Source organism: Corvus cornix, chromosome 2, assembly GCF_000738735.6.
Source record: "Corvus cornix cornix isolate S_Up_H32 chromosome 2, ASM73873v5, whole genome shotgun sequence".
In the NCBI taxonomy this organism is placed as follows: Eukaryota; Metazoa; Chordata; class Aves; order Passeriformes; family Corvidae; genus Corvus; species Corvus cornix.
In genome coordinates this window covers 13,298,590-13,322,011 of record NC_046333.1, presented here as the reverse complement: position 1 = coordinate 13,322,011, position 23,422 = coordinate 13,298,590, and the positions used below count along the sequence as shown (strand labels likewise).

At 39.1% G+C, this 23,422-nt stretch overlaps 1 protein-coding gene across 21 annotated transcripts in view; it reads right to left on the bottom strand.

Moving 5' to 3' along the window:
• PARD3 (par-3 family cell polarity regulator) overlaps positions 1-23,422 on the bottom strand; it is a 451,552-nt gene that overhangs the window by 379,504 nt on the left and 48,626 nt on the right. For 20 of the 21 annotated variants that reach the window (XM_039570296.1, XM_039570300.1, XM_039570307.1 and 17 more), the window contains exon 2: positions 23,084-23,185. In XM_039570296.1, coding sequence (XP_039426230.1) covers positions 23,084-23,185 — 102 coding nt within the window. Of the gene's footprint in view, positions 1-13,136; positions 13,608-23,083; positions 23,186-23,422 lie in introns of those variants that run through there. The other variant, XM_019283159.3, reaches the window with a different exon arrangement.

Sequence of the window (23,422 nt, the reverse complement as noted above, 5' to 3'; positions counted from 1 at the left end):
AATTCCCTCAACAGCAACAAAAAGCCATATGCTTTTTCACTTCAGTCTCTCTGTAAAACCAGCTTTCTAGCAGCAGAATTAAGAAAATAAGTAGTGATGAAAATATAAATTTGAAAACAAACAGAAAGAAGTTGCTTAAAAATTCAGGCTGCGTTTAAGAAATTAATATAACTAGCATTTTTTAAAGGGACTATTTTCTTCAGATTATGATTCCTATGGTATAATTTTAGGATTATAACAGAGAAACTTAAATCAAAATCAGTAAGCCTAAAGGTATTTTTTTGTTTGATCAAAGCATGAGATACAGCTGCTAGACTTTATGAGTCCAACCCAAATGCTGATCTAAACAGTATGAGCGAAGACCAGCTAGGTTCAAATTTGCAACAGGTTTTCAATTTTGGGGTATGAGAATCATGAAGTGTTTACTAAAATGCAGCAGACAATTAATGTGTTAATCTCTGCAAGCTACCAAAACATAAATTCACTGAGTACATCAATAGGTACCTATCGGCTTCTGGAGTGATTTAAAAGTAGCCTCTCTGAGCTCCATCTCACCACACTGTTACATTTGGAAATGATTAAAAACAGTTAAGAGCAGTTTCAAGTATTCGATTGACCTGGATTCAATATCCATACAGTATCTTGGAGCTCCTGTGGAAATCTGAAGGTAACACTGCCCTTTCTGTAAGATGGATGCAATACAGCGAGGGGCTAATCAAGCACTTTCCAATAAAAGTAAAGTGAGCGTACCCATAATAGCCTTTTTTTATTTTGGCAGGTGAAAATACAATTGCTTTTTGGAAGCCATAAAAAGGAAGGGAGCGGGGAAGGGAATGAATGGGTACATCGAGATGGTTCTCCTCATCTTTGCACCAGTAAGCATCATACACCAGCTCCGTAACACCTTTACAGAACAATCCTTCACATTATTAGCAAATACCCTCACTCTTTTGCATTTTATGGCCACTCGAAAGACTGAGCATGGGAATGAAGAGAACAGAGCCAAGAGGCAGAGCACTAGACAGAAATGCCCTGAAGACTTAACCTGCTCGGGTTGGACCCTCCTGCCTACAGTCACAAACCTTTAACTTTGCAAGCTAGTTAAGCAAGGATGGCTCCATATCCAAAGATTTAAACAGTTTACTACAGAGTTTATTTGCTTACTAAACCACCACTTTATCATTTGGAAGGACTTAAGTCTTGCAATTTACTAATTAGTAGATGTCAGCTACTCTTCTTTTAAGATGTATAACAGGGGGGGAAAAAAGCTTAATTCCCTGTTCTGTAATCCATATGTAGCTGTTCAAGTGCCTAAATACTGACTCCAAGACATTAAGCCAAAGGCAATGCTCAAGTTACTTAGTTCATTTGCATCTGAGTTAAGAGTCTGTATTCAGCCCACCTAACTTCTGATGGAGCATGGAAGGAGAAAAAAAAATGAAATCATTATATTTCAGTAACTGAACGTATTTTTACATGTACAGAACTGAAGTTCAGTGAATTTTTTTATAGCAGCAAGCATCAACATTTGTAATAATTCAGGAAATCTCTGTCATTCTAAGAAGACAAACTATTACACCACTGCTCTGCATCTGTTTCCCCAATGCAAATCTGTCTGTGTCCATAAGCAAGTGCTGATGCCAATGCTCCATACCTTGTCTGTGGAGCAAACAGGTGCAGGAGCTGATAGAGAAGATTTGGGAGTCTCAGTCTGCATCTACAACACTGCTATTGTGCCTGAACAATGTCATAAAGTGAAAAAACCACTGCCCCGTGTCATTCATCAAAGCAGCATGACGGTGTCAAGGAAAGAAATACGTTCTCTGCTGTCAACTTGTTTTAATGAAAATGCATTGCAATATTTAAAAAGTTTTCAAAGCTGACTTCTATTTCTGACAGCTGACAGATTTATGAGAGCTATTTTTGATGAAAAATGTGCAACAAGATTAACAATATTCAAAACAAAGAAATCAATGTAGTCTGCCTGAACATGCCAAAGCACTAATAGAGGAAGAGAAGGTAACTCAGGAAAGCAAGGACTGTAGCAGAGAACCTAAGGCAGTTTAATAGCAACGTTTAAAGTCTACAATATTTTAAACATTGCAACAGCCCTTAATGAACAAATTACTTCAAGTGTGACAGACTGTGGAACATTGTGGTTCTCTCAAGCACGAACACTTCATGTTTGATCTTGCTCTCAATAAAACCAGAATGAGATCAATGAAAGACAAATGGTAGAGTTATTGCCACCTCAATTTTTTGGGGTTTTCTTTTCAGGAAATAATTCTGTGGAACTTCTTTGTGAGGTTTTTCTTTTGTGGCTTTTTTTTTTTTAAGGAATTAGCAAAAGTAGAAAACTACATTATGAAAACTTTCCATAACTCATCTTAAACAGGATCAGCACAGAAACAACTAAAGCATTTTTAAGTTTATAGTAACCTTTCTAACCATGTTTTTAATATATATAGCATACAGCAGATCTACGTTCAAGAAGCTGCGTAAATTCTTTTTCTGACCAGTGGGAATAACCATAACCACCATCCTGTTCTGCAGTACTTCATTCCAACTTTTGGTCACTAATTCTATATTATGCTTTGGAAACCACTCGAGGAAAGATTTTTGAAACCATCACATTCCTATAAAAGTTCTGGCTCTACATGAATATAAAAACAAGAGGAGATAAAAGCCATTGTGCAGGAGGAAAGCTGCCATACTTGTCATCATGGGAACATAACTCACACAACTCGATTGCTGCAAGGGATAGCTATAAACTCTTCAGAAGGGACAGGCAAGGAAGGAGAAGTGGGGTAGCCCTGTATATGTTAGGAACAGTTTTGATTGCTCAGAGCTAAACGATGGTGATGCTAGAGCTGAGTGTTTATGGGTAAGAATCAGGGAGAAGGCCAACAGGGCAGATGTCCTGGTGGATCTCTCTTACAGACCACCTAACCAGGATGAAGATGCAGAGGAAATATTTTGTAAGCAGCTGACAGAAGACTCACAATTGCTGACCCTTGTTCTCATGGAAGACTTCAACTTACCAGATGTCTTCTGGAAACACAACAGAGAGAAACAGTCCAGGAGCTTCCTGCAGTTTATGGAAGGTGACCTTCCTGACACAGCTAGTGAGGAAGTCACCTAGGGAAGGTGCCTGTTGGTCCTGTTGTCTGTAAACAGAGATGAACTGATGGGTGATGTGATGGTTGGAGGCCATCTTGGGCACTGAGACCACAAAATGATAGTTTTCAATTCCTGAAGAAGTATGAAAGAGGCAGAACTGCCAGAGGCAGCAGAACTGTCACCTTGGACTTCCAGAGGGCAGACTTTGGCATGTTTAGGAGCCTGGGTGACAGAATCCCTTGGGAGGCAGTCCTGAAGGACAAAGGAATCCAGGAAGGCTGAACATTCTTCAAGAAGGAAACCGTAAAGGCACAGGAGTAGCATGACCCCGACATGCTGAAAGACAAGTCATTGGGGAAAAAGATGGGCCTGACTGAACAGAGAGCTTTGGCTGGAGCTCAGGGAGGAAAAAGGGAGAGTTTATGACCTTTGGAAGAAGAGGCAGGTCACTCAGGGGGACTACAAGGATATCGTGAGGTTATGCAGCAAAAAGATTTGAAGGACCAAAGCCCCACCAGAACTTAAATCTGGCTATTGCCATACAAGACAATAAAAATGTTTCTATAAACACATTAGCAACAAAATGAAGGCTAAGGAGAATCTCCATTCCTTACAGTATGCAGAGGGAAGCATAGTGACAAAGGATGATGAAAAGGCCAATGTACTTAATGCCTTCTTTGCCCCAATCTTATATTAAAGACCAGTTCCACAGGTACCCAGCTGCTGAGCTGGAAGACAGGGATGAGGAGGAGAATGAAGCCACCATAATCCAAAGGGAAGCAACCTGCTACACCACTTGGACACACACAAGTTTATGGAGCCAGATGGGATCCACCCAAGGGTACTGGGGGAGCTGGGGGAGGTGCTCAGCGAGCCCTTTTCCATCATTCATTAGCAGGCCTGGCTAACCAGGGAGATCACAGGTGACTGGAAGCTGGCAAATACGATGCCCATTTACAAAAAAAGAGGAAGGAAGATTCAGGAAACTACAGGCCTGTCAGCCTGACCTCAGAGCTGGGACCGGTCATGGAGCAGGTGATCTTGAGTGCCACTACACAGCACATAGATGACAACCAGGGAATCAGGCCTAGCCAGCACTGCTTTATGAAAAGCAGGTCCTGCTTGACCAACCTGATCTCATTCTGTGACAAGGTCACCACTTACTGGATATGGGAAAGGCTTTACTAAAGCCATTTAGTAAAGCACTTTGACACCATTTCCCACAGCATTCTCCTGGAGAAACTGGCTTTTCATTACTTAGATTGGCGTGCTTTTTGTTGGGTGAAAAACTGGCTGAATGGCAAGGCCCAGATCCAGTGGTGGTTACATCCAGCTGGCAGCCAGTCACCAGTGGTGCTCCCCAGGGCTCAGTTTTATCTCTATTATCTGTTTAATATTGTTATCAATGATCTGGATGAGGAGATTGAGGGCACCTTCAGTGAGTTTGCAGAGAACACCAAGCTGGGAAAGAGTGTTGATCTGCTGGAGGGCAGGAGGGCGCTGCAGAGGGATCTGGACAGGCTGGATCAGTGAACTAAGGCCAGTGCTAAGAGGTTCAACAAGGCAAAGTGCAGGACCCTGCACGTGGGTCACAACAACCCCCGCAGCACTACAGACTTGGAGAAGAGTGGCTGGAAAGCTGCCTGGTGGAAAGAGACCTGGGGGTGCTGAATATGAGCTAGCCTGTGCCCAGGTGGCCAAGAAGGCCAGTGACATCTTGACTTGGATCAGCAATAGTGTGGCCAGCAGGACCAGGGCAGTGGTTGGCTCCCTGTACTCAGCATTGGTGAATCTTGAGTCCTGTTTCTAGTTCTGGGCCCCTCACCACAAGGACATCGAGGTGCTGGAGCATGTCCAGAGAAGGGAAACAGAGATAGTGAAGGGTCTGGAGCACAAGTCTTAGGAGGAGCACCTGAGGGAGCTGGGGGTGTTTAGCCTGGAGAAAAGGAGGCTCAGGGGAGACCTTATCACTCTCTGCAACCACATGAAAGGAGGCTGTAGCAAAGTGGGGGTCTGTCTCTTCCCCCAGCTAACAAGTGCCAGGACAAGAGGAAATGGCTTCCAGTTGTGCCAGAGGAGCTTTAGACTGGATCTTAGGAAAGATTTCTTTACAGAAAGAGTTACCAACCATGAAAACAGACTGCCCAGAGGAGTGATTGTGTCACCATCCCTGGAGGTATTTAAAAGTGTGTATGTGGCACTTAGGGACGTGGTTTTGTAGTGGCTTTGGCAGTGCTGGGTTAACTGTTGAACTGATGATCTTAGAGGCTTTTTCCAGCCCAAAGGACTCTTTGATTCTATGATTCTAAATCTGTAATACACTATTATTGCTATTTTCTTAACTTTATTTTTCATTTCTTGACTACATCTAATTCATCTGAAAGGTAATTTTCCTAAGATTGACACAGAAACTAAGATCTTGATTTTTCAGTTTTAAACTTAGACCACATGAGACATCTCACTATTTCTGACCATACTGAGAACTAGAGTAATAAAACCTGTGGGAGAAAAAAGAAAATTAAAACAACATCGATTTTCCACAAAGAAAGTACCCTGGAAGAAAAGCTGTCAGTCACAGATGACAAGAAGCCAGTTACAGCAGAAGCGTGAAATGTGAGCATCACTCTCTCACTACTTTCTATTTACTTTAAATAGCAGATGAACAGTCATTAATATTTACTGTATTTCAAATTAGTCAGATAACACAATATTCAGCCTGAAGTCAGATTAGGCAGCAGCTGGTTAGATGGATGTCATCTGTCAGGGGCTGTTCTAAAAGCCACTAATACTGTCAGTGAAAATTACAGTCTACAAATCAAAAGAATGTAAGTGTTTGAACTGAAACACATATGAAATCAGACAGTTCCCACTGGATTTTCCCCATGTGCTATTACCTCCATGATCAATTCACACTTCAAGTGACAGAAATTGCTGAGAAAGAAAAACATTGCTTGCTTTCTATCCAAGAAGTATACTTTGAGCCAGGGGACATATTTTAGATAATTAAAATTAATTTTCCTTCCTTTTTGTCAAGAAATATTGAAGTCAACCTGCTGTAAAGCAAAATGATCACTCACTCTTGTACAGGACAACAGGAAGCAAAACTTTGTTGCTATTACAGAAGTGACAACATTTTAGTTGGAAATGAGATATAATCCTTTTCCATTAGTAAGTTCTGTAATATTAAAACACAACTTCTTCTAATAGTATTAAAATGAAAACAAAGACCATTCACTCAGAACTTCAGTGACTGTTCAAAATACATGTCAAAATATTGCTTATATAGCACAAAAAAACTCCCACAAGTTTTACACCATGCAAGGATCATCATTCCACAAAAACAGTGGCATAGGACTTAAAACGTGCTTTTAAGTACTGAAAGGAACTAAAACACTAATTTTCTCTTTCTGCTAAAATGCTCAGAATATGAGCATTTTGAAAGGGCGTGTTATGGTAGGTATGTCCAGAAATCATTCTTCTTATTTTTGTCCCATCTAGTTTGTATTTGGCAGGCTTTTCCCCCCTTAATTGGAATAGAATGGCTAAACCTAGAAATTTATTATTGCAGCTGACAACAGTGTCTTTTGAAATGCATCATCCTCATTTTGAGGATATAATGCCGCCCAGTAAGCAGCAAGAAAAATGCATGGATGCTGCTCCCTTGCTAATCGGGGAATGCCACCAAGAATTTTAAGTTAATTATCAGTGTGCAGCAGTACTGGCTGGGTGCCAGCTGGATGCTGAGTGGGTTTGTACAGAAGAGTGGGCAGATCCCTCCTGGGCAGCACTTGGAAGGCAAGGAAGGAGTGTACCCTCGTGGTGAAGGCAGCTCCTGCAGACCAGGCTGTGACAGCATGAGTGTAGCTGGAACATCCTGTGACGGTCACCAGGATGGTGGAGGCTGGACCACAGGATCTGCAAGGAGATGCTAAGAAAGCTGGGCTTGTTCAGTTTCAAGAGGAGGCTAAAAGAGAAGCTTGTTGTTGTCATCTGTGACTTAATGGAAGGGCAGAAAGAAAACAGAGCTGGGATTTTCTGGGAGGTGACCCACAAGTGGGAGGAGATGAAACAGTCACATTAATTGCAACACCAGGAAGTCAGATTAGGCTTTGGAAACACTTTTTCACCTTGTCAGCAAACACTGAAACAGGTGCACAGAGAGGCTGTGCAATCTGCAGCCTTGGAGGTGCTCAGATCCAGACCACAAAGGACATGTTTGCAGCAAGCAGCTGGAGTTGATGCCTCCAGAGGTCCTTTCCAGCCTCAACCATTCTGTAGCTCTAGTGTTTTGTTTCTCACTCTCCTTGGTGCCTACGTTTCAACAGCAGATCAAAAGCATTCAATCGAGGCAGGGTCGGTACTTCCAGCTGTGAGAAGTTTGGTGAACACACACAGAACCTATCAGCTCAGCACACTACGTTTGGCCAAGCTTAACCCGGTCTTCGGTGGGTCACCACCAGCACAAGCTTTATGGGCACAAGCAAGAACAAGGACCTGCCTTCCCCTGCACCTCCCTCTCAGCACTGGGTAACGTCATGCACTGCCAAATGGAATGCCCAGCTGGCCGTTTTGCTCCCTTGGCTAGCAGGGCTGGACCCTTGAATGCCTTTTTCATCCAGCTTTGCTAAGAGAGACTCATCCTCTCCGGTAATATCCACAGCTCTGCTGACTGCAGGGCTGCTCCCAGCATCCAGATTGCTCCTTGCAGCAGAGGCCTTTGTATTACCCCTTCTCCTATGACCTGTCCTTTTTTTCTGTCAGGGTTACCAGGACACTGACCCCATCTGTCACAACCAACAGCTCCCAGTGCTGAAGCCAGGGAGAGGTGGGAAGCACAGCCATGGCCAGGGAAGGTGGGAGGTCACAGTCCTCTGCCGCACCACCACAGTCTTAGATCAGCTATAATCTGTCACAAAGCACACTTCTAGGAACCAAAAGTGTGGTTAATCATGTTAGCTCTTACATGAGCTATTAACAATAATTACTCAAACAGAATTAAAAATAATAGCTCAATATAGATCAGATGAACCTCTAAATTGTCAAAATAAAGCCTAATATTTTGCTTGCATTAAAGAAATCACCAGTTAAATTTGAAAACCTCCTGGCAACATGCTGTTATTTTAACAACACAACAAAATATTTCTCAAGATGGTATGACTGTATGTAATACCATAACAACTTCGACAACAAGGCACCAAGAGAAGGAATCCACAAATCTGGGAGAGGGCAGCTTCTCTCTTAGTGCACCGGAAAAATCAGCAGCAAGGAGGGCACTAACCAACACCACCACAGCAAATACTGCCAAAGCACAATGATTTATACTGCTGTAGGGAGCACCCCAACACACACATCTACCACAATCTCCATGAACAAACCTCAGTAAGAAAAGAAAAACATGCATTCAAGGATCACAATGGCCAAACCTCTCAATATCATTCACTCTGCTTTGATTTTGCTGTGTTTAACTGAAGGTGAGCCTACTTCACCAGCTACAACCCACCTCACCCTGCTGTGAACACTGTTTTAATATTAATAGCTAACCACTATGGTTAACAGCTTCCCAGGCTCCACAGGGAATAAGCTTTGCTAGGCCAACTTTCTACTACAACCCAGCTGCCAGAGGAACCTACACACTCTTATCTCCCAGTGTTACACACATCACATGCTTTTCCTCTTTACTTGCTTGTCTGGTTTCATTTTAAAAGAAACAGGATCAGATTTTTCACAACAAATCCTCAGGCTCACACTTAAAGCTGATTTCCTTTCCCCCAGAGAGGGCATTTGAGATTCCCCAGACACCAAAACAAACTCTTGCAAAAGGTAGGAAGAAATCACTAGATGAAAAGTTATTACAAACCATGGTTTTCAAAAATAATATTTGAAAATTAATTGAGATTAATTAATTGAGATTAATTAATTTTACTGCTTAGTTTTCTCAAGTGATTACAAATCATTTGCTTTGGTGGTAGCTGGTGCTATGGGTTTTGCTCACCAGACCTGTCCCACATCAGTAGTCCTGACCCTGGCAAATCTACTATGCATGTTCTTTATCACAAAGTTTGATGTGGAAAACCACTACCCTTTCTGGGCAACCCCCTTCCCTCACATCCCCAACCTTCCCAGTGTCCTTTTTCCACTCAGTGTTTCTTTCTAACAAGGCAGCAGAAAGTGTAACTCATAGGCCTTTGCCTGCTTTCAGATGTTCGTAACAAGGGATCTGGAACACTCCTACTACTGAGTCATATTTAAACACAGGGATTGGAAGATTTTCTAACAACACCCTCTTTGTGTGTATTGTTCTGCATCTGGGATAGCGGGCAGTGAACCCCACATGGTTCCGGAATTACAGAGTTCAAAAGAAAAGGGAAAAAAAGTTTGTCGCCTCAATTCTATAGCACTCCATGGAAGAAAAATAGGAATATTAGTGAGCAAACCACAAATCTGCAGTGTGTGCAAGCCTTGTATGAGCATGGAACTTTGCCAAGTTCCAAAATGTTGTATGCAACACATAAGTCGTTATCAGGAAAACAGTTTCAGATCTTAATTAATCCACTGAGGCTTCAGCCCATGTCCCAGTAATCAGTCAGCTGGCAATGACGAAGAGAAATAGGACTTGAGAGGCTCTCACAAAACAGCTAAAAATAAAACTGGATCTGTTTTTTATGTTCCCCCGCACATAAGGATCTTGCTCTCAAATTTTTATTTATTTATAGTTTTTACTTCATGCAACTGATTTTATTCTTCACTCAAAACATAAAAAGAGGCAACCACTTCTCCTAAAACTATCAAATATTTTATACATTACATTGCATAATACTTGTACACCTGAGAAGACCAGCCTACATATTTCTGGAATGTGGATTTCTATCCAGATCAACCCATATGACAATATCAGCAGCCAGTGAATGTAATTACCATCAGATTTTCTACCTCAAAACAGATAAGCCTAAGGAAAACAACAGAATAGAAAAGTGAGCTGTGCTAATAAATAATTTGATGGGAAGATTATCTTGAAAGAAGTTCATTGCTATATCAGATAGGATATCATGATTTTCCATTTCTAGTAAGTTAGCTAAGCTAACAAAAACCCCACAGAACAGCAAGAGAAGTTCACCAGTTTGCCTTAACATTTTCTTATATCACTGTAATTCAGAAAATGTAAAAAAATGTTTTTTAAAAATGTTCTCAGATTCTTATTGCTGTTTTACCAATGATTTAATAATTTTCATTGGGGGGGGGGGGGTAGGTCAAAATGAAAATTTTACCACAAAAAGGAAAAAAAAGAAATTAAACTGCAAAAGGGGGAGGTCAGCAATACTAAGGCCAAGGAAGCAGAAAAGGATTTTGCAACACATTGTGATTTTGAGAGACTTTGATTGATATCAATCTACCAAAACATTTAAAAAATAATTTTGGCTTGCCTGCCTGTATAAGCAGAAGCAGAGTCTTGTTCCTCCAGGGAACCACCCAAGTAAAACCACATATATTGTGAGCAGCAAAGTCTACTATTGTCTCCTAAAACAGCAAAGACCAAAGCACAGTTTTAAATAATCTCAGATGTCAAACATCTATTAGAAAATCGTTTTTAAAAAATGAGAAAGGAACTTAATCAAGAAAGAAAAGCATTTTTAAGTAACATTTCTCCTCATGCTGTAACTGAACTAGTGCTCACTCAGTAACTCAGGCCTGGAACAAGTCTCCATAACCACCAGGTACACTGTACTGAGCAGAGTTAGGTCTGGCTGCTTGAAAACTGATCAGATTTTGGTAACTTCAAACCCGTAATTTTTAAAGTTCAACAGTAACAAATGCAGTTGTGTTTTGTGTTCAACAGCATTTCCAATCCACGTAGAATTAGCTGCCCTTGTGGGAAGAGGGGGAGGGCAGGGACGAGGTACAAATGTTTTTGTCTCAATTATAATGATCTGAAGATTGAAATAAGACCAAGCTTGTAGGAAAAATTAACTTTTCTTACAGTAAACTGGAGCATTTAGAAGGGAAGAAAATACATTCTTGGGTCAGAAAAGCCCTTCTTCAAATCTTTCCAATACACAAAAGTTGATCAAAATGGACCTTTGTCTAGAGTGCTTCATTTCAGATGTATCACCCACTAACATACTGTAACCAAGCCAACGTAGTAAAAGTCTCTTAAAACTACTCCCATAATTCTGCATCCATGAGTACTGCAGTTCAGACACACATCCCATGAATAAGAATTTTTAGCAAAACAGTTTTTCTGGAAGTGACAGCATAAAAGACTTAGGCAAAGCAGATGATGCTTTTTTCTTTTCAATAAAAATAGAATTTAGAAGATTAAGTAATTAAGCCAACAAGAATACACATTCGGGACTTGTGCAAGCAACAGCATGAATTCAGTAATTGAGCATATTGTTCATTAACCACTAGAGGTCACACAGTAACCATGGCAGATATCCAAAAGATGAGAGGGCTCAAGCACCTTATGGTCTGGTAAAATCAAAAGACAGGGGTACTCACTGATTCGCACCTACAAATGAAATTCTGAAATTAATTTGAGTAGCTTAGTTCCCCAAGAGATCCAATGAACATGAATGTTCACAGTTGTCATTTGGTATTTTACATCTTCATAAAATTGAGATTTATTATTTTTATTTCTGAAAAATACATCAAATAATGGGTGGGGGTGCAGTGGGATTGTCAGAGCTTGCAGACCTTTTGAAGGTTTTCCTGATTTCTTCAACTATGTCCTCATTTAAACTCCTGGAACTTAAATTCAAGCAACACTGCTTCAGCTATGCCTATAATTAACACTGAAGAATCACAATAAGCTGGAATATTCTAATATTTTACTTGTGATCTTCTTGCTATGTAAATAGAAATTTTAATATTCCAAGAACAAGAGAAATAGTAATAAAACCAAATAGGATCTCACACACATAAAATACATTGTGTTTTTAATCTCATACCGAAGTTTACACTGGACACAATAACTTACATTCTCTTAAATGTGAATGGATATATGCCCTCAAAATTTAGGTGCAGTTGCGACGGTCAGGGTCTGAAAACTACTTGCTTGCGAGAAATTCACTTTAGTACTATGGAAAATCTAGTCTATTTCAAAGCATTTGCAGAAACACTATTTGCAAAGTGTTAAAATGCTTTATGTTGTACACAGCCAATTAAAAATTCCCTGTAAAGTTCCTTTAAACCCTTCAAGAAGGTATGCTCTACACACAGGTGCAGAGTGAGAGATGGATCACAGTCAGTGATCCTGTACTCCTGTATTAGATTAAACTTGGGATCAGTATAAAAAGATATTTCATTAACTGACTCACTTTTTATTCCATTTACTACAGCATACACTACATTTTCTCTTTGGAGAAATTTCATTTAATTAGATCCCAGCAACAAAATATAAAGACAGACCTGTGTATGAAAGTTTTTTACTATGGCAGAGCAGCACTGCCAAGGCATTAAACTTCCCTCTAACTCAAGAACTGGTCCCACCAGAACAGGTGCCTCTGTTGACTTGCATTACCTGTTCTGGAATAAGTAAAATATTTCACTCCCTAAAGCTCTCAGTCTGGTACATTTCAACATTAAAAAAATAATAATAACAACGGAGAGCAGTGGAACAGCTGTAATCTGAATAATAATTTCAAAACTTTCAGCACCCATCATGTTTTTCAGCATAACAGACAACACTACCGAAAGCTCACAGGACACATATCGCACTAAAGGAGCAATTCCTTGAGGCAAAGTAGAAATCATAAATCACATCTTAAAAGCAGAAAAGATGCAGACCTTTCTCAGCATAAAATTAACACCACAAATCTATCTAGATCTTAGGAAATATTACAGAAAAAATAATCCAGCTTTACTTGCACACAAGCTTGTATGTATACACATACCTACACACACAGATTGCAAATCAGCAGAGATTGCTTTCCGCTTCCCACTAACACAGCAAGATTTACAAACTCCATAGAAATTTACAAGGCAAGAGTATTTTTTTTGAGGAATATCCAAATACAAACCTGCTTTTTCTGTGCTTGCCTCTTCTGAGCACCCAATGTAGCAGACTTAAAGCTAAGAGACTTAGACTGTCTCCTAACTTTCACTGAATCTCTCCGGCGATCATATGAAAAAGACGACGACTTCTTTGTAATTTTCCTCTTAGGTGTGTCTGCCATTTCATCCAAAGTATGGTTACCTTCAAGGAAACAGCATCCCAAGAAAATAAAAACTCACTATCATCAAGCTCCCACCAAGCTTGTATGAAACAGTCTTCAATCCTACAGGAAATCTAGGAGCCTGCAAGGAATGGAGCCCACTGAAGAACAATTTCAGTTCTTCCAACAGGTTGAAAAAATGAAAAGCCGATGGTCCTGCAATGCTGTATGTCACTGAAGAGCAGGCAGAACTCCTTCTTGCTGTATAAACTCAAACAGGCTTCAGCAGTGATGCTAATCTGGAAACGTAGTGACTATCCTGCTGAGCACGCTAAAGGTGAGCGGGAGGTAGTTCCCTGCACACCAACAGGGTGTGGAAGTACACCAACAGGGTGTGGGGATGAAGCAGAAGACTTCGGCTTCAAAGCATCTTCTTAACTCCTTCCTTTCTGGGCTACTGCTAGGAAGTCAACTGAAAAGTCAGACTGGTGAAAGCTCCCCAAAAAAAGACAGCATTATTTTCTTCTCTTTGGATCCAAGGCACTTCCTGAAAAACCTTTAGCATGAGGTAACCACCCCATTAAATGCATTTGGGGCCCTGTTGTAATCTAATTTAAATATTCCCTTCTCTCTCTTTGTCAGTAAGACTATTCACGCTACACACCTAGGAGAAACTTCAACTTCTAAACCACCTAGAAAATAAAGTACCTAACTCTGAACCTTACCGTCCTTCCTTGGGAAATAACTATGGAGTTACAGCAGTCTCTTAGGACCTGTTGGTATCAATGGATAAGAGGGTAACACTAATGAATTCTCATCCTAGTGACAGTGTGGGAATCTTATCAGACAGCTGAGATGGCAACTTTTGTACCAGGACCGTGTTGAGGTAGGAGTGTTTCTCTTGCATAAGGTATTAGTCAAGGAACTCTACAAGGGTGTAGAGCCCCAAGAGTTGGAGAGCTGCTACTGATTTCCATTAAGCAAAACATATCCAAAGGGCCAAGATCTACAAACCTAACACTGAGATTTAATCCACATTGAAAGACAAGGAGGAAAACTACCTTTTCACAAACTTAGGCATTGCCCAGGGTCTTTTCCAGAAACTTTTCCTTATTTTATTCATGACGCTACTTCACATACAAAACAACTGTGAATAATTTATAGTTGCAGGATTATCCATTACTATAATTAAGCTCTAATATGGGTCAGTCCTCTAGTGTATGAGTCTCACCACCTCTGTTAGGAAATATCTGTGAAGTTGGAACAGCATTTCTTTTAAGACCTGCTGATATCAAGGAGTAAGAGTGTAGTGTTAATGAATTCCCATAACTAATGCTTCCTGCAACTTCTTCCTTTCTTGTAGGATGAGTAGTATACCTCTAGGACATAGTGATATTGGTAAAATTAACCAAAAGCTATCAGAATGTTTAGCATTTATTAGCCATAATGGCCTAATTCTAGATTCATTCCACATTTTTGTGGGGATTTACACTGTGAAGAATTAGAAAGCACAGCTTTATATTATCTACAACTATATCTAACCAGTGAATCTGTAATTATTACAAGATATAGAAAATATCCATTATTAAATATTTTTAGTACAAAGTCTCTCTTAATTGTGATATGTTTACAATACTGTAAAGTCATTATCCATAGCCACATATTGATCTTCAGTTTTACTAATATTAAGACACCAAGCCCATCATCATTTCAACACACTCTGAGGTTTTCACCAAAGTTTAGATTAAAGAAACTTTTTCTCACAAACTGAAATCCTACTTAATTACCAGTTTCCCTGATTTACAAGCATCACCTTTTTTAAGTTAAAATAAGCAGAGAATTCAGTATTATGTGCTTGCAAACCCTGACACCTCAAGAAAAAACATATCCTCCAAAACTTTGTGAAGCATCTACAGCATTTGATCAACATCACAGACATTCTGATTAAGCATGAAAATTAAGGCCAAGGAAAGTTTGGAAACCTTTTGCAGACAGTTACTCTTATGAGAGTTTCACTTGATCTTGCACTGTAAAAAACAAAGAACCACTCCTAAATATCACCTTTGATTCTACAGCTATCTATGGTTTGCTTCTTACAATGTCTTCTCAAGGCTGAGATCCTGGTCCATTTAGACACTGTTGGTGGAGGACTTTAATCTGTACCTGGAGTCAGTGTTGCCATTTGCTCTGTGCTTTTTGTTATTTCTGCAAAATCTTTTTCAGTTGCCTGGTTTGTGGCTGGAGGAAGCAGAGGGCTCACCACCAGCACATACAGCAGAGAGATCCCACCACCCTTTCTCTTCTCCACCCCTTGCTGCACCACAGGGACCACTCCGGCAGCTCCACAGCCACTGGCAGCTTTGCTGCACTGAAAAGGAAGGTCTCAGCCCACTCATGTTCCCATTTTTCCCCTTCTTCCTTCATACCTCAACCACTCCCAGCAGGAAAGTCCTCTCCCTTTCCTCCTCAGCTTGCCAGGTCCTTTGCTGAACTTACAGTATCAATGAAATAGCAGAAAAGTACTCAGTTTTGCAAGGAAGAGTCTTCTGCCATTTGAGTGAGTAACTCTGCTATGAGATGGGGTCCAAAGAGTGCCAGAGCCCTCATGACCCAAGCAGCAGGACTGGGATGAAAATATGGGGGAGAAGCAGAGACAGGGCAAACTGCTGGAAGCCTTCTTAGACCTGGTTATGTACCTTGCACGTAAGCCACTGCATCCAGATGTCTACTGCAAAATCAGAAACATTCCCCCTAATGTAAGAGCTAGCTCAGAACTCATTAGTTTGTGTATTCAGTTAAAGCAGCCTCTCTACAAAAGCACATCACTTTTGCCAAAATGATATTATATCCACCATGATACTGTCTACTCCCTGGATGCTTCTGCAACCCTTCATGACCAGCGATCACCATCAGTGTTCAGTTCCCACGAAATACTGGAATTTGTCACTCCAGTATTCAAATCTCCCTTCTCTTCTTTCAGAACAATTGCAAATATATTGAACAATACATGCTCTATTTTCTATCTTTCAACCAGTTACATATCCATAAAACCCTTCCTCTTATTCCATGCCAAGTCTGTGAGGTTTTTTGACTGCACTAACCCAGTCACTGTTGCTCAGGTCTGTCTGTCTGCTGAGAATACAGGCACATTTGTGAGATATGACTTTCTTGACAACACTGTCATGATCATCCCCAGTATATCATATTCATGCCTGGGCCTACTATTCCTCAGAGAACAGTTTTCACCAAAACATTCAATTTTCAGAAGTCAGATTTACCTGCAGCTCTTCAGATCTCCATGGAAACTGATTTATGAATTTACAAATGTCAGTCCTCTCCTACCCGGGAGTTCTTAGTGCATCGCTACAACTGTTTCAGCATTACAGGAAAGGAATTGGGATATTGCAATTTATCCCAAAAATAAACAGCAAATCATGAATTAAAAGGCTGTCACCACATAGCTAGAAAAAATAAAGTGATGATGTGATTAACAATTTGAAGGACAGTGCTGAAAGAGGTGAAAAACTAAGAATTACAGTTGGGAGACAACATTTAGTTACATCTAATATCTATTAGGGATTGAAAAATGCATGTTCCAATATTCATATATTATGACCTGTATTTACTCACTTCCATGGATTTTAGTCTCACAATCATAAACATTGTTAAATTAAAATTTAGTTTACTATTAGAAACACTACAAGTATTTAAATTCCATTCTTTGACAGAAGATAATATTTATATTTTGAGTAAGTTGTTTTCAAATATGTCTTCATTAAATACCAGCTGGGAATAAAGGCTGTGTAAATACTCTGATTTTCTATTTTAGATCCATCAGCAAGACAGACCTAAAAATCATCATGTGGCCATCCCAGTAATGAGTCAATAGTGTTAATGCAAAAAAACCTGGTCTAAAAGGACACATTCTGTTTTTACCAATTTTTCAGAATTTCAGTAATAAAATCTCTAAAAGCATAATTAAAATAAAAAAACCACTACCAAACAATAAATGACATCAAGCGCCCATTGTTCAAGAACTGAAAGTTTTGAATTTTTTAACAGAAAATAATCATGGGTTGTTACATGATGGGTTTTTTTCCCAGTATCAATACTTTCCCAAGCTTGGTGGCTTCAAGTAGTTATTTTAAGCTGTTAAAAGAAAAGAATGCCTTATGCTCAAAATGTGTTTTCCCAAGTCACTTATGAGTAACAACAAATTGTTTCAAGGTCATCCTGTTTTCCTGGGATACTGGGAATGAAGACACGGAACACAAAGAAAGAAGCTGCACACTGTGGCAGAGAAAATCATGGCAATAGTTGAAAATTAACTTGATAGAAAGGTTTTGGGGGGGAAAAGGGCATACCAATCATGGTATTGTAAATACTAAGAATCAGATTTCTGAGTCATTTTTTTGCCATTCTTAGGTTTTGCTGTCAGATTTGCTGCATGGGACCTGGAGAAGATGTTTCTTCATTAACTCCAGGGTGTTAATCTGTTAATGGCAGAAACAAGAAGCACAAAAAGTTGTTATTCTCTACTCATGATTCTAGGGTTAAATTCTTAACTTGCAGAATCAAAGAGAAATCACATGTAAATTCAGCCACAATTTTGCTTAAACAAGGCAGAGACACTCAAAATTTAGAATAAACAACACTACTTGGAGTATTCTGATTATGTACTGATGGAAATCTAAAGATAACACAACTTTATCTGCGCAGCTTTCATTGACTTCAAAAGCTCTTTAACATTTTTGAGTGAATGAACAGGCACAGGGTTAGCAGAATCTCCTTCTTTATAATAGCATCCTGCTGTCACTGGCCTACCCTGAATTTACTACAGAAATGGGGTCTTGCATAACTGGCCTGAAAAATAAGAGTGAGAGAGCAAGATCAGTAGCAGCAGGATACTGTAATCACAGCCCTCCAGTCCCTAGCTAACCTTAACATTATAATGCATTTGCTCAAAATAGCCTTATTTCTGTGTAGGCTTCCAGTTAACATTTATTACAAACAAAACAGTCATCCTTTCCAAACCCACATTTTGTGTATCACATGTCTCTCTAACTCAACAGAGCTTTCCAAGAGGAAGTAAACAAAACAACAGTATTACTTAGAATTGACCATCTGTTTTAACACAAAACCCAAAAGTTCATTTCCTTTCCACTACACTGGGAAAAGGTCCTAATATGCCTTCATATTATGTAAAGAAGCTGCTCAAAGACTTTTTCCCACTAGAAGTCTTCACATTTCTTCCCACTTGAAGTGAGCAGGCATTAACTTCATAATAACATTAATAGAGTCTCTGAAGGTTTCTTAATAGCAGATGCAAATGAAGCACAATTGATTTCACTGAATTTCAGCTGCAGTTTGCTTACTTAACACAGTTAACTCTAGCTCATGAATGTTTACAAATTCCATTTCAGCATAGATCTATGAAATTAATCTCCATCCCATTCTCACCAGCAGTATTCCACTCAAACCGCCAACTTCTTGTGTGTCTTTCTGGGAGGTTTGAAGTTTGTCTAAGCAGCACTAAGCACCAACATCACCTTGAACTTCCAGTGACCTGGGCCAGATAGAGCACCACACACACAAACACTGTGGGAAGCATGAGACTTCACTCCAGACAAGACCACACCATATTCCTCTGGTTTTTATCTCTGCACTCAGTGGGTGTAAGTATGAATTATGCAGGGTAAAGAGCTGACTGAATATTTGAAAATGTTAAGTCAAGCAAAGAGAGCCCATGCCTGACTTAGTTTAGAGAAATAAAGCCAGGCTGTAAATCTAAGCATATACCAAATTACTGTGGTTTTTGAGAACCAGTGTTGAATTTCTTAGGACAGTGATAAAGGAAATTATAAGAGGCCAAGGCTTTTAACATTTACACATTGTTAATCCCAAACTAATTTGGCAAAAAATTTATATATTGGAGCAATTGAATTTATGAATAATTGACATTAGGTTCATACCTACATTGTTTCAAAGCAGCTCTATTTGCCCAGCTGCTCACCACAACCAGTGGCTGTTAATGGCAGATCTTTGTTGTTCTCTTGGGAAGAAAAAACTCTGATTTTTCAGGAATATAGCTACACCAAGCACAGACATTTTTATCTCTAAATTTTCCCACGGAGCAACAGTCTGAGCATTTCTATGCACGTAAAAATTACATATAATTGCACACAAAACATTTTTTTTTAAGTTGTTCAAAATACAAATTACTATTTCAGTGAGAATTCAAATGGGAGCAAGTTACATTCAAACACATACTTTGGGTTTGTTGGTTGCTTTGGGTGTTTTTTAAATGTGATTACACCACAATTTCCTCAATATTTTTTTCACGGTTAGTAAGAGTCTATGAGATCTCAGAATAAGCACTTCCCTATTATACCCAAAGTGTGAGAATTACTAAAGTGTCTACGTACCTCTGTCTACCAAAAGAAAACACAATTAAGGATGACTGGGTTCTGGGTTTTTTTCTGCAGTTGGGTTTTTATTTTTGCTGCTGCTGAGAACGTCTGCCTACTAAAAACTGAACTGAGGTCATCAAGTATGCTATCATCAAGTTGGAAACTTATCAAGATGACATATGTTTTTTGAAAGTCTTCATAGAGAGGGATACTTTTGCAAATTACAGAAATCCAAACAAAAAAGGTTATTAACCTATCTTTAAAATATTGGTCTAATCACTAAATGCACAAGAAACCTGTATTTTTAAAATAATGGAAGTAGGTTATGCAGTTGACTAAATGCTAGCTGAAAATAGAATCTTGCTTCTTGTATCCAAATATTTTTCAAAAACAATAAGAACAAGTCAGCCCATTTGCATTCATGTATACACAGAAATATAGAAATATAAAAAACACTGATGTGTTTCAACTGAAAACTATACATATTTCCATAGTAAAACCTGGAAAAAAATTAAAAGGTTTTTTATGAAAAAAATATTCAAATGAGCATTTATTCATTTCTTAGTTATACGGTTATTACCATTAACTGCATTAACCAAGCAACTTCACATGTAGTGATATTGTGTGATAGAAATGTCCAAATCTCATGCTGGCTAAGTTAGAATGCTTTACGCACGTTCTCAATGAACTCTGTTAAAGGGCTTAAGGAAAGCTGTTTCAGAAAGGAACAAAGGAACAGAGAGCTTAGCAAAATCAATTTTTCCATGTAGTTTGTTTCATGTTATACTCCTTTTTTTTTAAGGAGGAACAACACTGAACATCACAAATTATTCCAGAAAGCAACTGGCTAACCCTTACTCATCCATTCTGTTTTAGTAAGTGACACGAGAATACCAAAATATAGGGATAGAAGAAGCTAAATAAAGTCACCCTACCATGGTGCATTTTAATGTAAAGGATGCCATCAAAGATACTTCACTCATTCCATTTAGAACAGCTGCTCTAAGGGTCTTTGTATTTGTTATAGGACAGAACATTTTCTCCATGGAGACAGTGGAATCAGAGTAAATATATTCACATCACTTAAGTGTTTTATTTTACTAAGGCAGTTGACTATAGAGAGCAATAAATCCATCAAGAGGACAAGTGGCCCTTAGCTGCTCTGCATTCTGTATTGTGCTGATACAACACTGCACAATTATAGCATAAAAGCAACATCAAAAAGACAAAAATTACATTTCTCACTGTGGGACTGATCCGTAAATCTAAAGAACCATGGTAAGAGCAAACTGATTTTCAAAAATACAGATGTCAGAAAGTAAAGAACACAACGAACTTCTTTTCAAGAACGTAAGGAAGTTCCTTGTGAAAATGAACACTAAAACATTAAGTGTTCAGTTTTCCAATATCCTAGACATTTTTGTCCCAATTTTAAAAGAGAGAGATATAGGCAAATGTTTTATTTTAAGCACAGCTAATCCTACAGACCTCAGTAATCATTTAATTACATGTTTAGACACCATCTGTTTAAATGCTTTTTTACAAGGTATGTTTAAGTGTGGAGATACAAAATATCCCTAACTGGAAATATATTACAAACCTGGCATTAACAAGGCCTATATTAGTTTAGCAACACTAAACCAGTTGATACACTTGCTATGGAGGCAAAGCTAACAACCCAAAATTAAAGGAAGCCACTAAGGTCAGCTGTAAAACACACTACAGGAAGCTAAAATACAATGACTAATCACCAAAATACTTAAAAAGACCCAAACATGAAAGTCAAGCGAGAATGACTAATTCAAGGATATAAACCAGTATAGCACAGTGCATGTTTGTATTGCACCTTCCTAATCAATGTTGCTTGCATGGTCCTTTAAAAAAAAGGAAATTTAACTCATAGGTGCCATCAGTAGAGATGAGCTTGGCAAATGCAGAGATAAATACTACTAATTGCTAGGTATCTTGTCCATCTATACAGAAAAACAATATTGTAATAATGACTTTGCCTGCTTCAGTTGCAGTCAGAGTTTTTCAACTATTAGTCACACACATAAAAACACCCACAGAGTTTCACTGTGAGGAATTACCCCACTTAAAGGCAGCAAGACAAGGTAACATCCAAAGAATAAGGTCTTGAAGTCACCAGAATTCAAACTTCTGAAGGGAAATGCACGTGAGGAGCTAAGAAGTGCATTATTCAAATAAGTCTGTGTGTGTATATACATATGTGTGTATATATATATATATATATATATATAAAAAATATTTATATTTAGTGACAACTTGCACCGGCCTCCCTGAGGCCTGTAAGCAAAAGCTAAACTAATCACACAGCTGAGCACTTCAATATGAGATAACCAACTACATGTTTTAATTAGCTTTTCATGAAATCTTATCTGGGCACTATTTTTATGGAAGAAATTCCTGAAAACTCAGCACTGTTACCCTACACAGCTTGAGTAATCCCAGCATTTCAGACAGTGAGGAGTCTTCATGTCCCAAGACTCCTCATATCATTTTTCTTTATAAAGTCCTGGTTGAAATAACCATGTCAATTAAGTTTTGTCACAATAAATAACTGCAGGCAAAGTATCTATTTCTGAAAAATTAGCCTAAGAGTCATCATTTGGCCAGTTTTCAAGGAGCCTTGACAGCGCCTGTTGCTTCCAACAGAGGCAATTAAGGATACTGTCTGTAAAGGAGCATGGTCCTGAAACACATTTCCAGACTGAAGTCTGTATCAGGCTCAGATTCCTTCAAGAGCTTCAGCAAACATGTGTGGATTTCCAGAGAAAAGTGGCATATTTACATAACTATACAGTTTGCCACAGTGTTTCTTACCCACCCGTTTTTGAACAAGTAATACGAGGATACTTGTATCTATAGCCCCAAACAAAAAGCCTCTTAGCTACTGCAATCTAAATCTCGACTTAAAAAAAAATAAAAGCACTCAAGACCCAGCACTGTATAATTACTGTCTCAAGTTCTGCGTAACTAGCAGCTCCTCCAAAAATGATTTTTTGAAAAAAACCCCAACACTCAACAGTTTAAAACCAGCACTGGTTTTGCACATATTCAACTGGTAACACATAGCTGCAACATCAATTTACAGGGGTTTTTTTTCTTGCATCATTGTTCCACTGTATGAGATTTTTTGTCCTTGCAGTCTCCTTTTCCTATTTGAATTGTTAAAGAACCAGAAAGGATGGAAAACCCATTATTTCAATTTTAAAAAACCCATGACAGTAACAGATTTCTCACATCTGTAAGGCAACTACATAAAAAATGTCTAAAATCTCTATGTTGACTCCCACTTTGGGACACATGCAGGGAACAGACAACACTGATAGGCTGATGTGCAGTTTGTGCCATGCTGCCCTCGTAGCCATTTGTACTTACACGGTCTTTGTCATCAGCTACATCACAAAGAATGTCATCGAGGTCTAGGATCCCACCATCCCCGTGCTCCAGTCGATGGACTTGTATCCAATAGTTTGGATCCTGCATAAAAGCAGAAGAAAATAGTATCAGATATCATATGCCAACAGGAAAATGTTATTCCACCACAGTTAGCATCGCAGTCCTACAAATGCCTGACATCAAACACTTATTTAGGTCATACTTCTGTAAATAAATGTAAATTGAGGTGTAAAGCCAAAGTTCTTTCTTAAATTGCCTCATACTGTATACGTAGTCTTCCCTCTTCTGTTAGATCTGCATGAGCCACAATCCCATTAT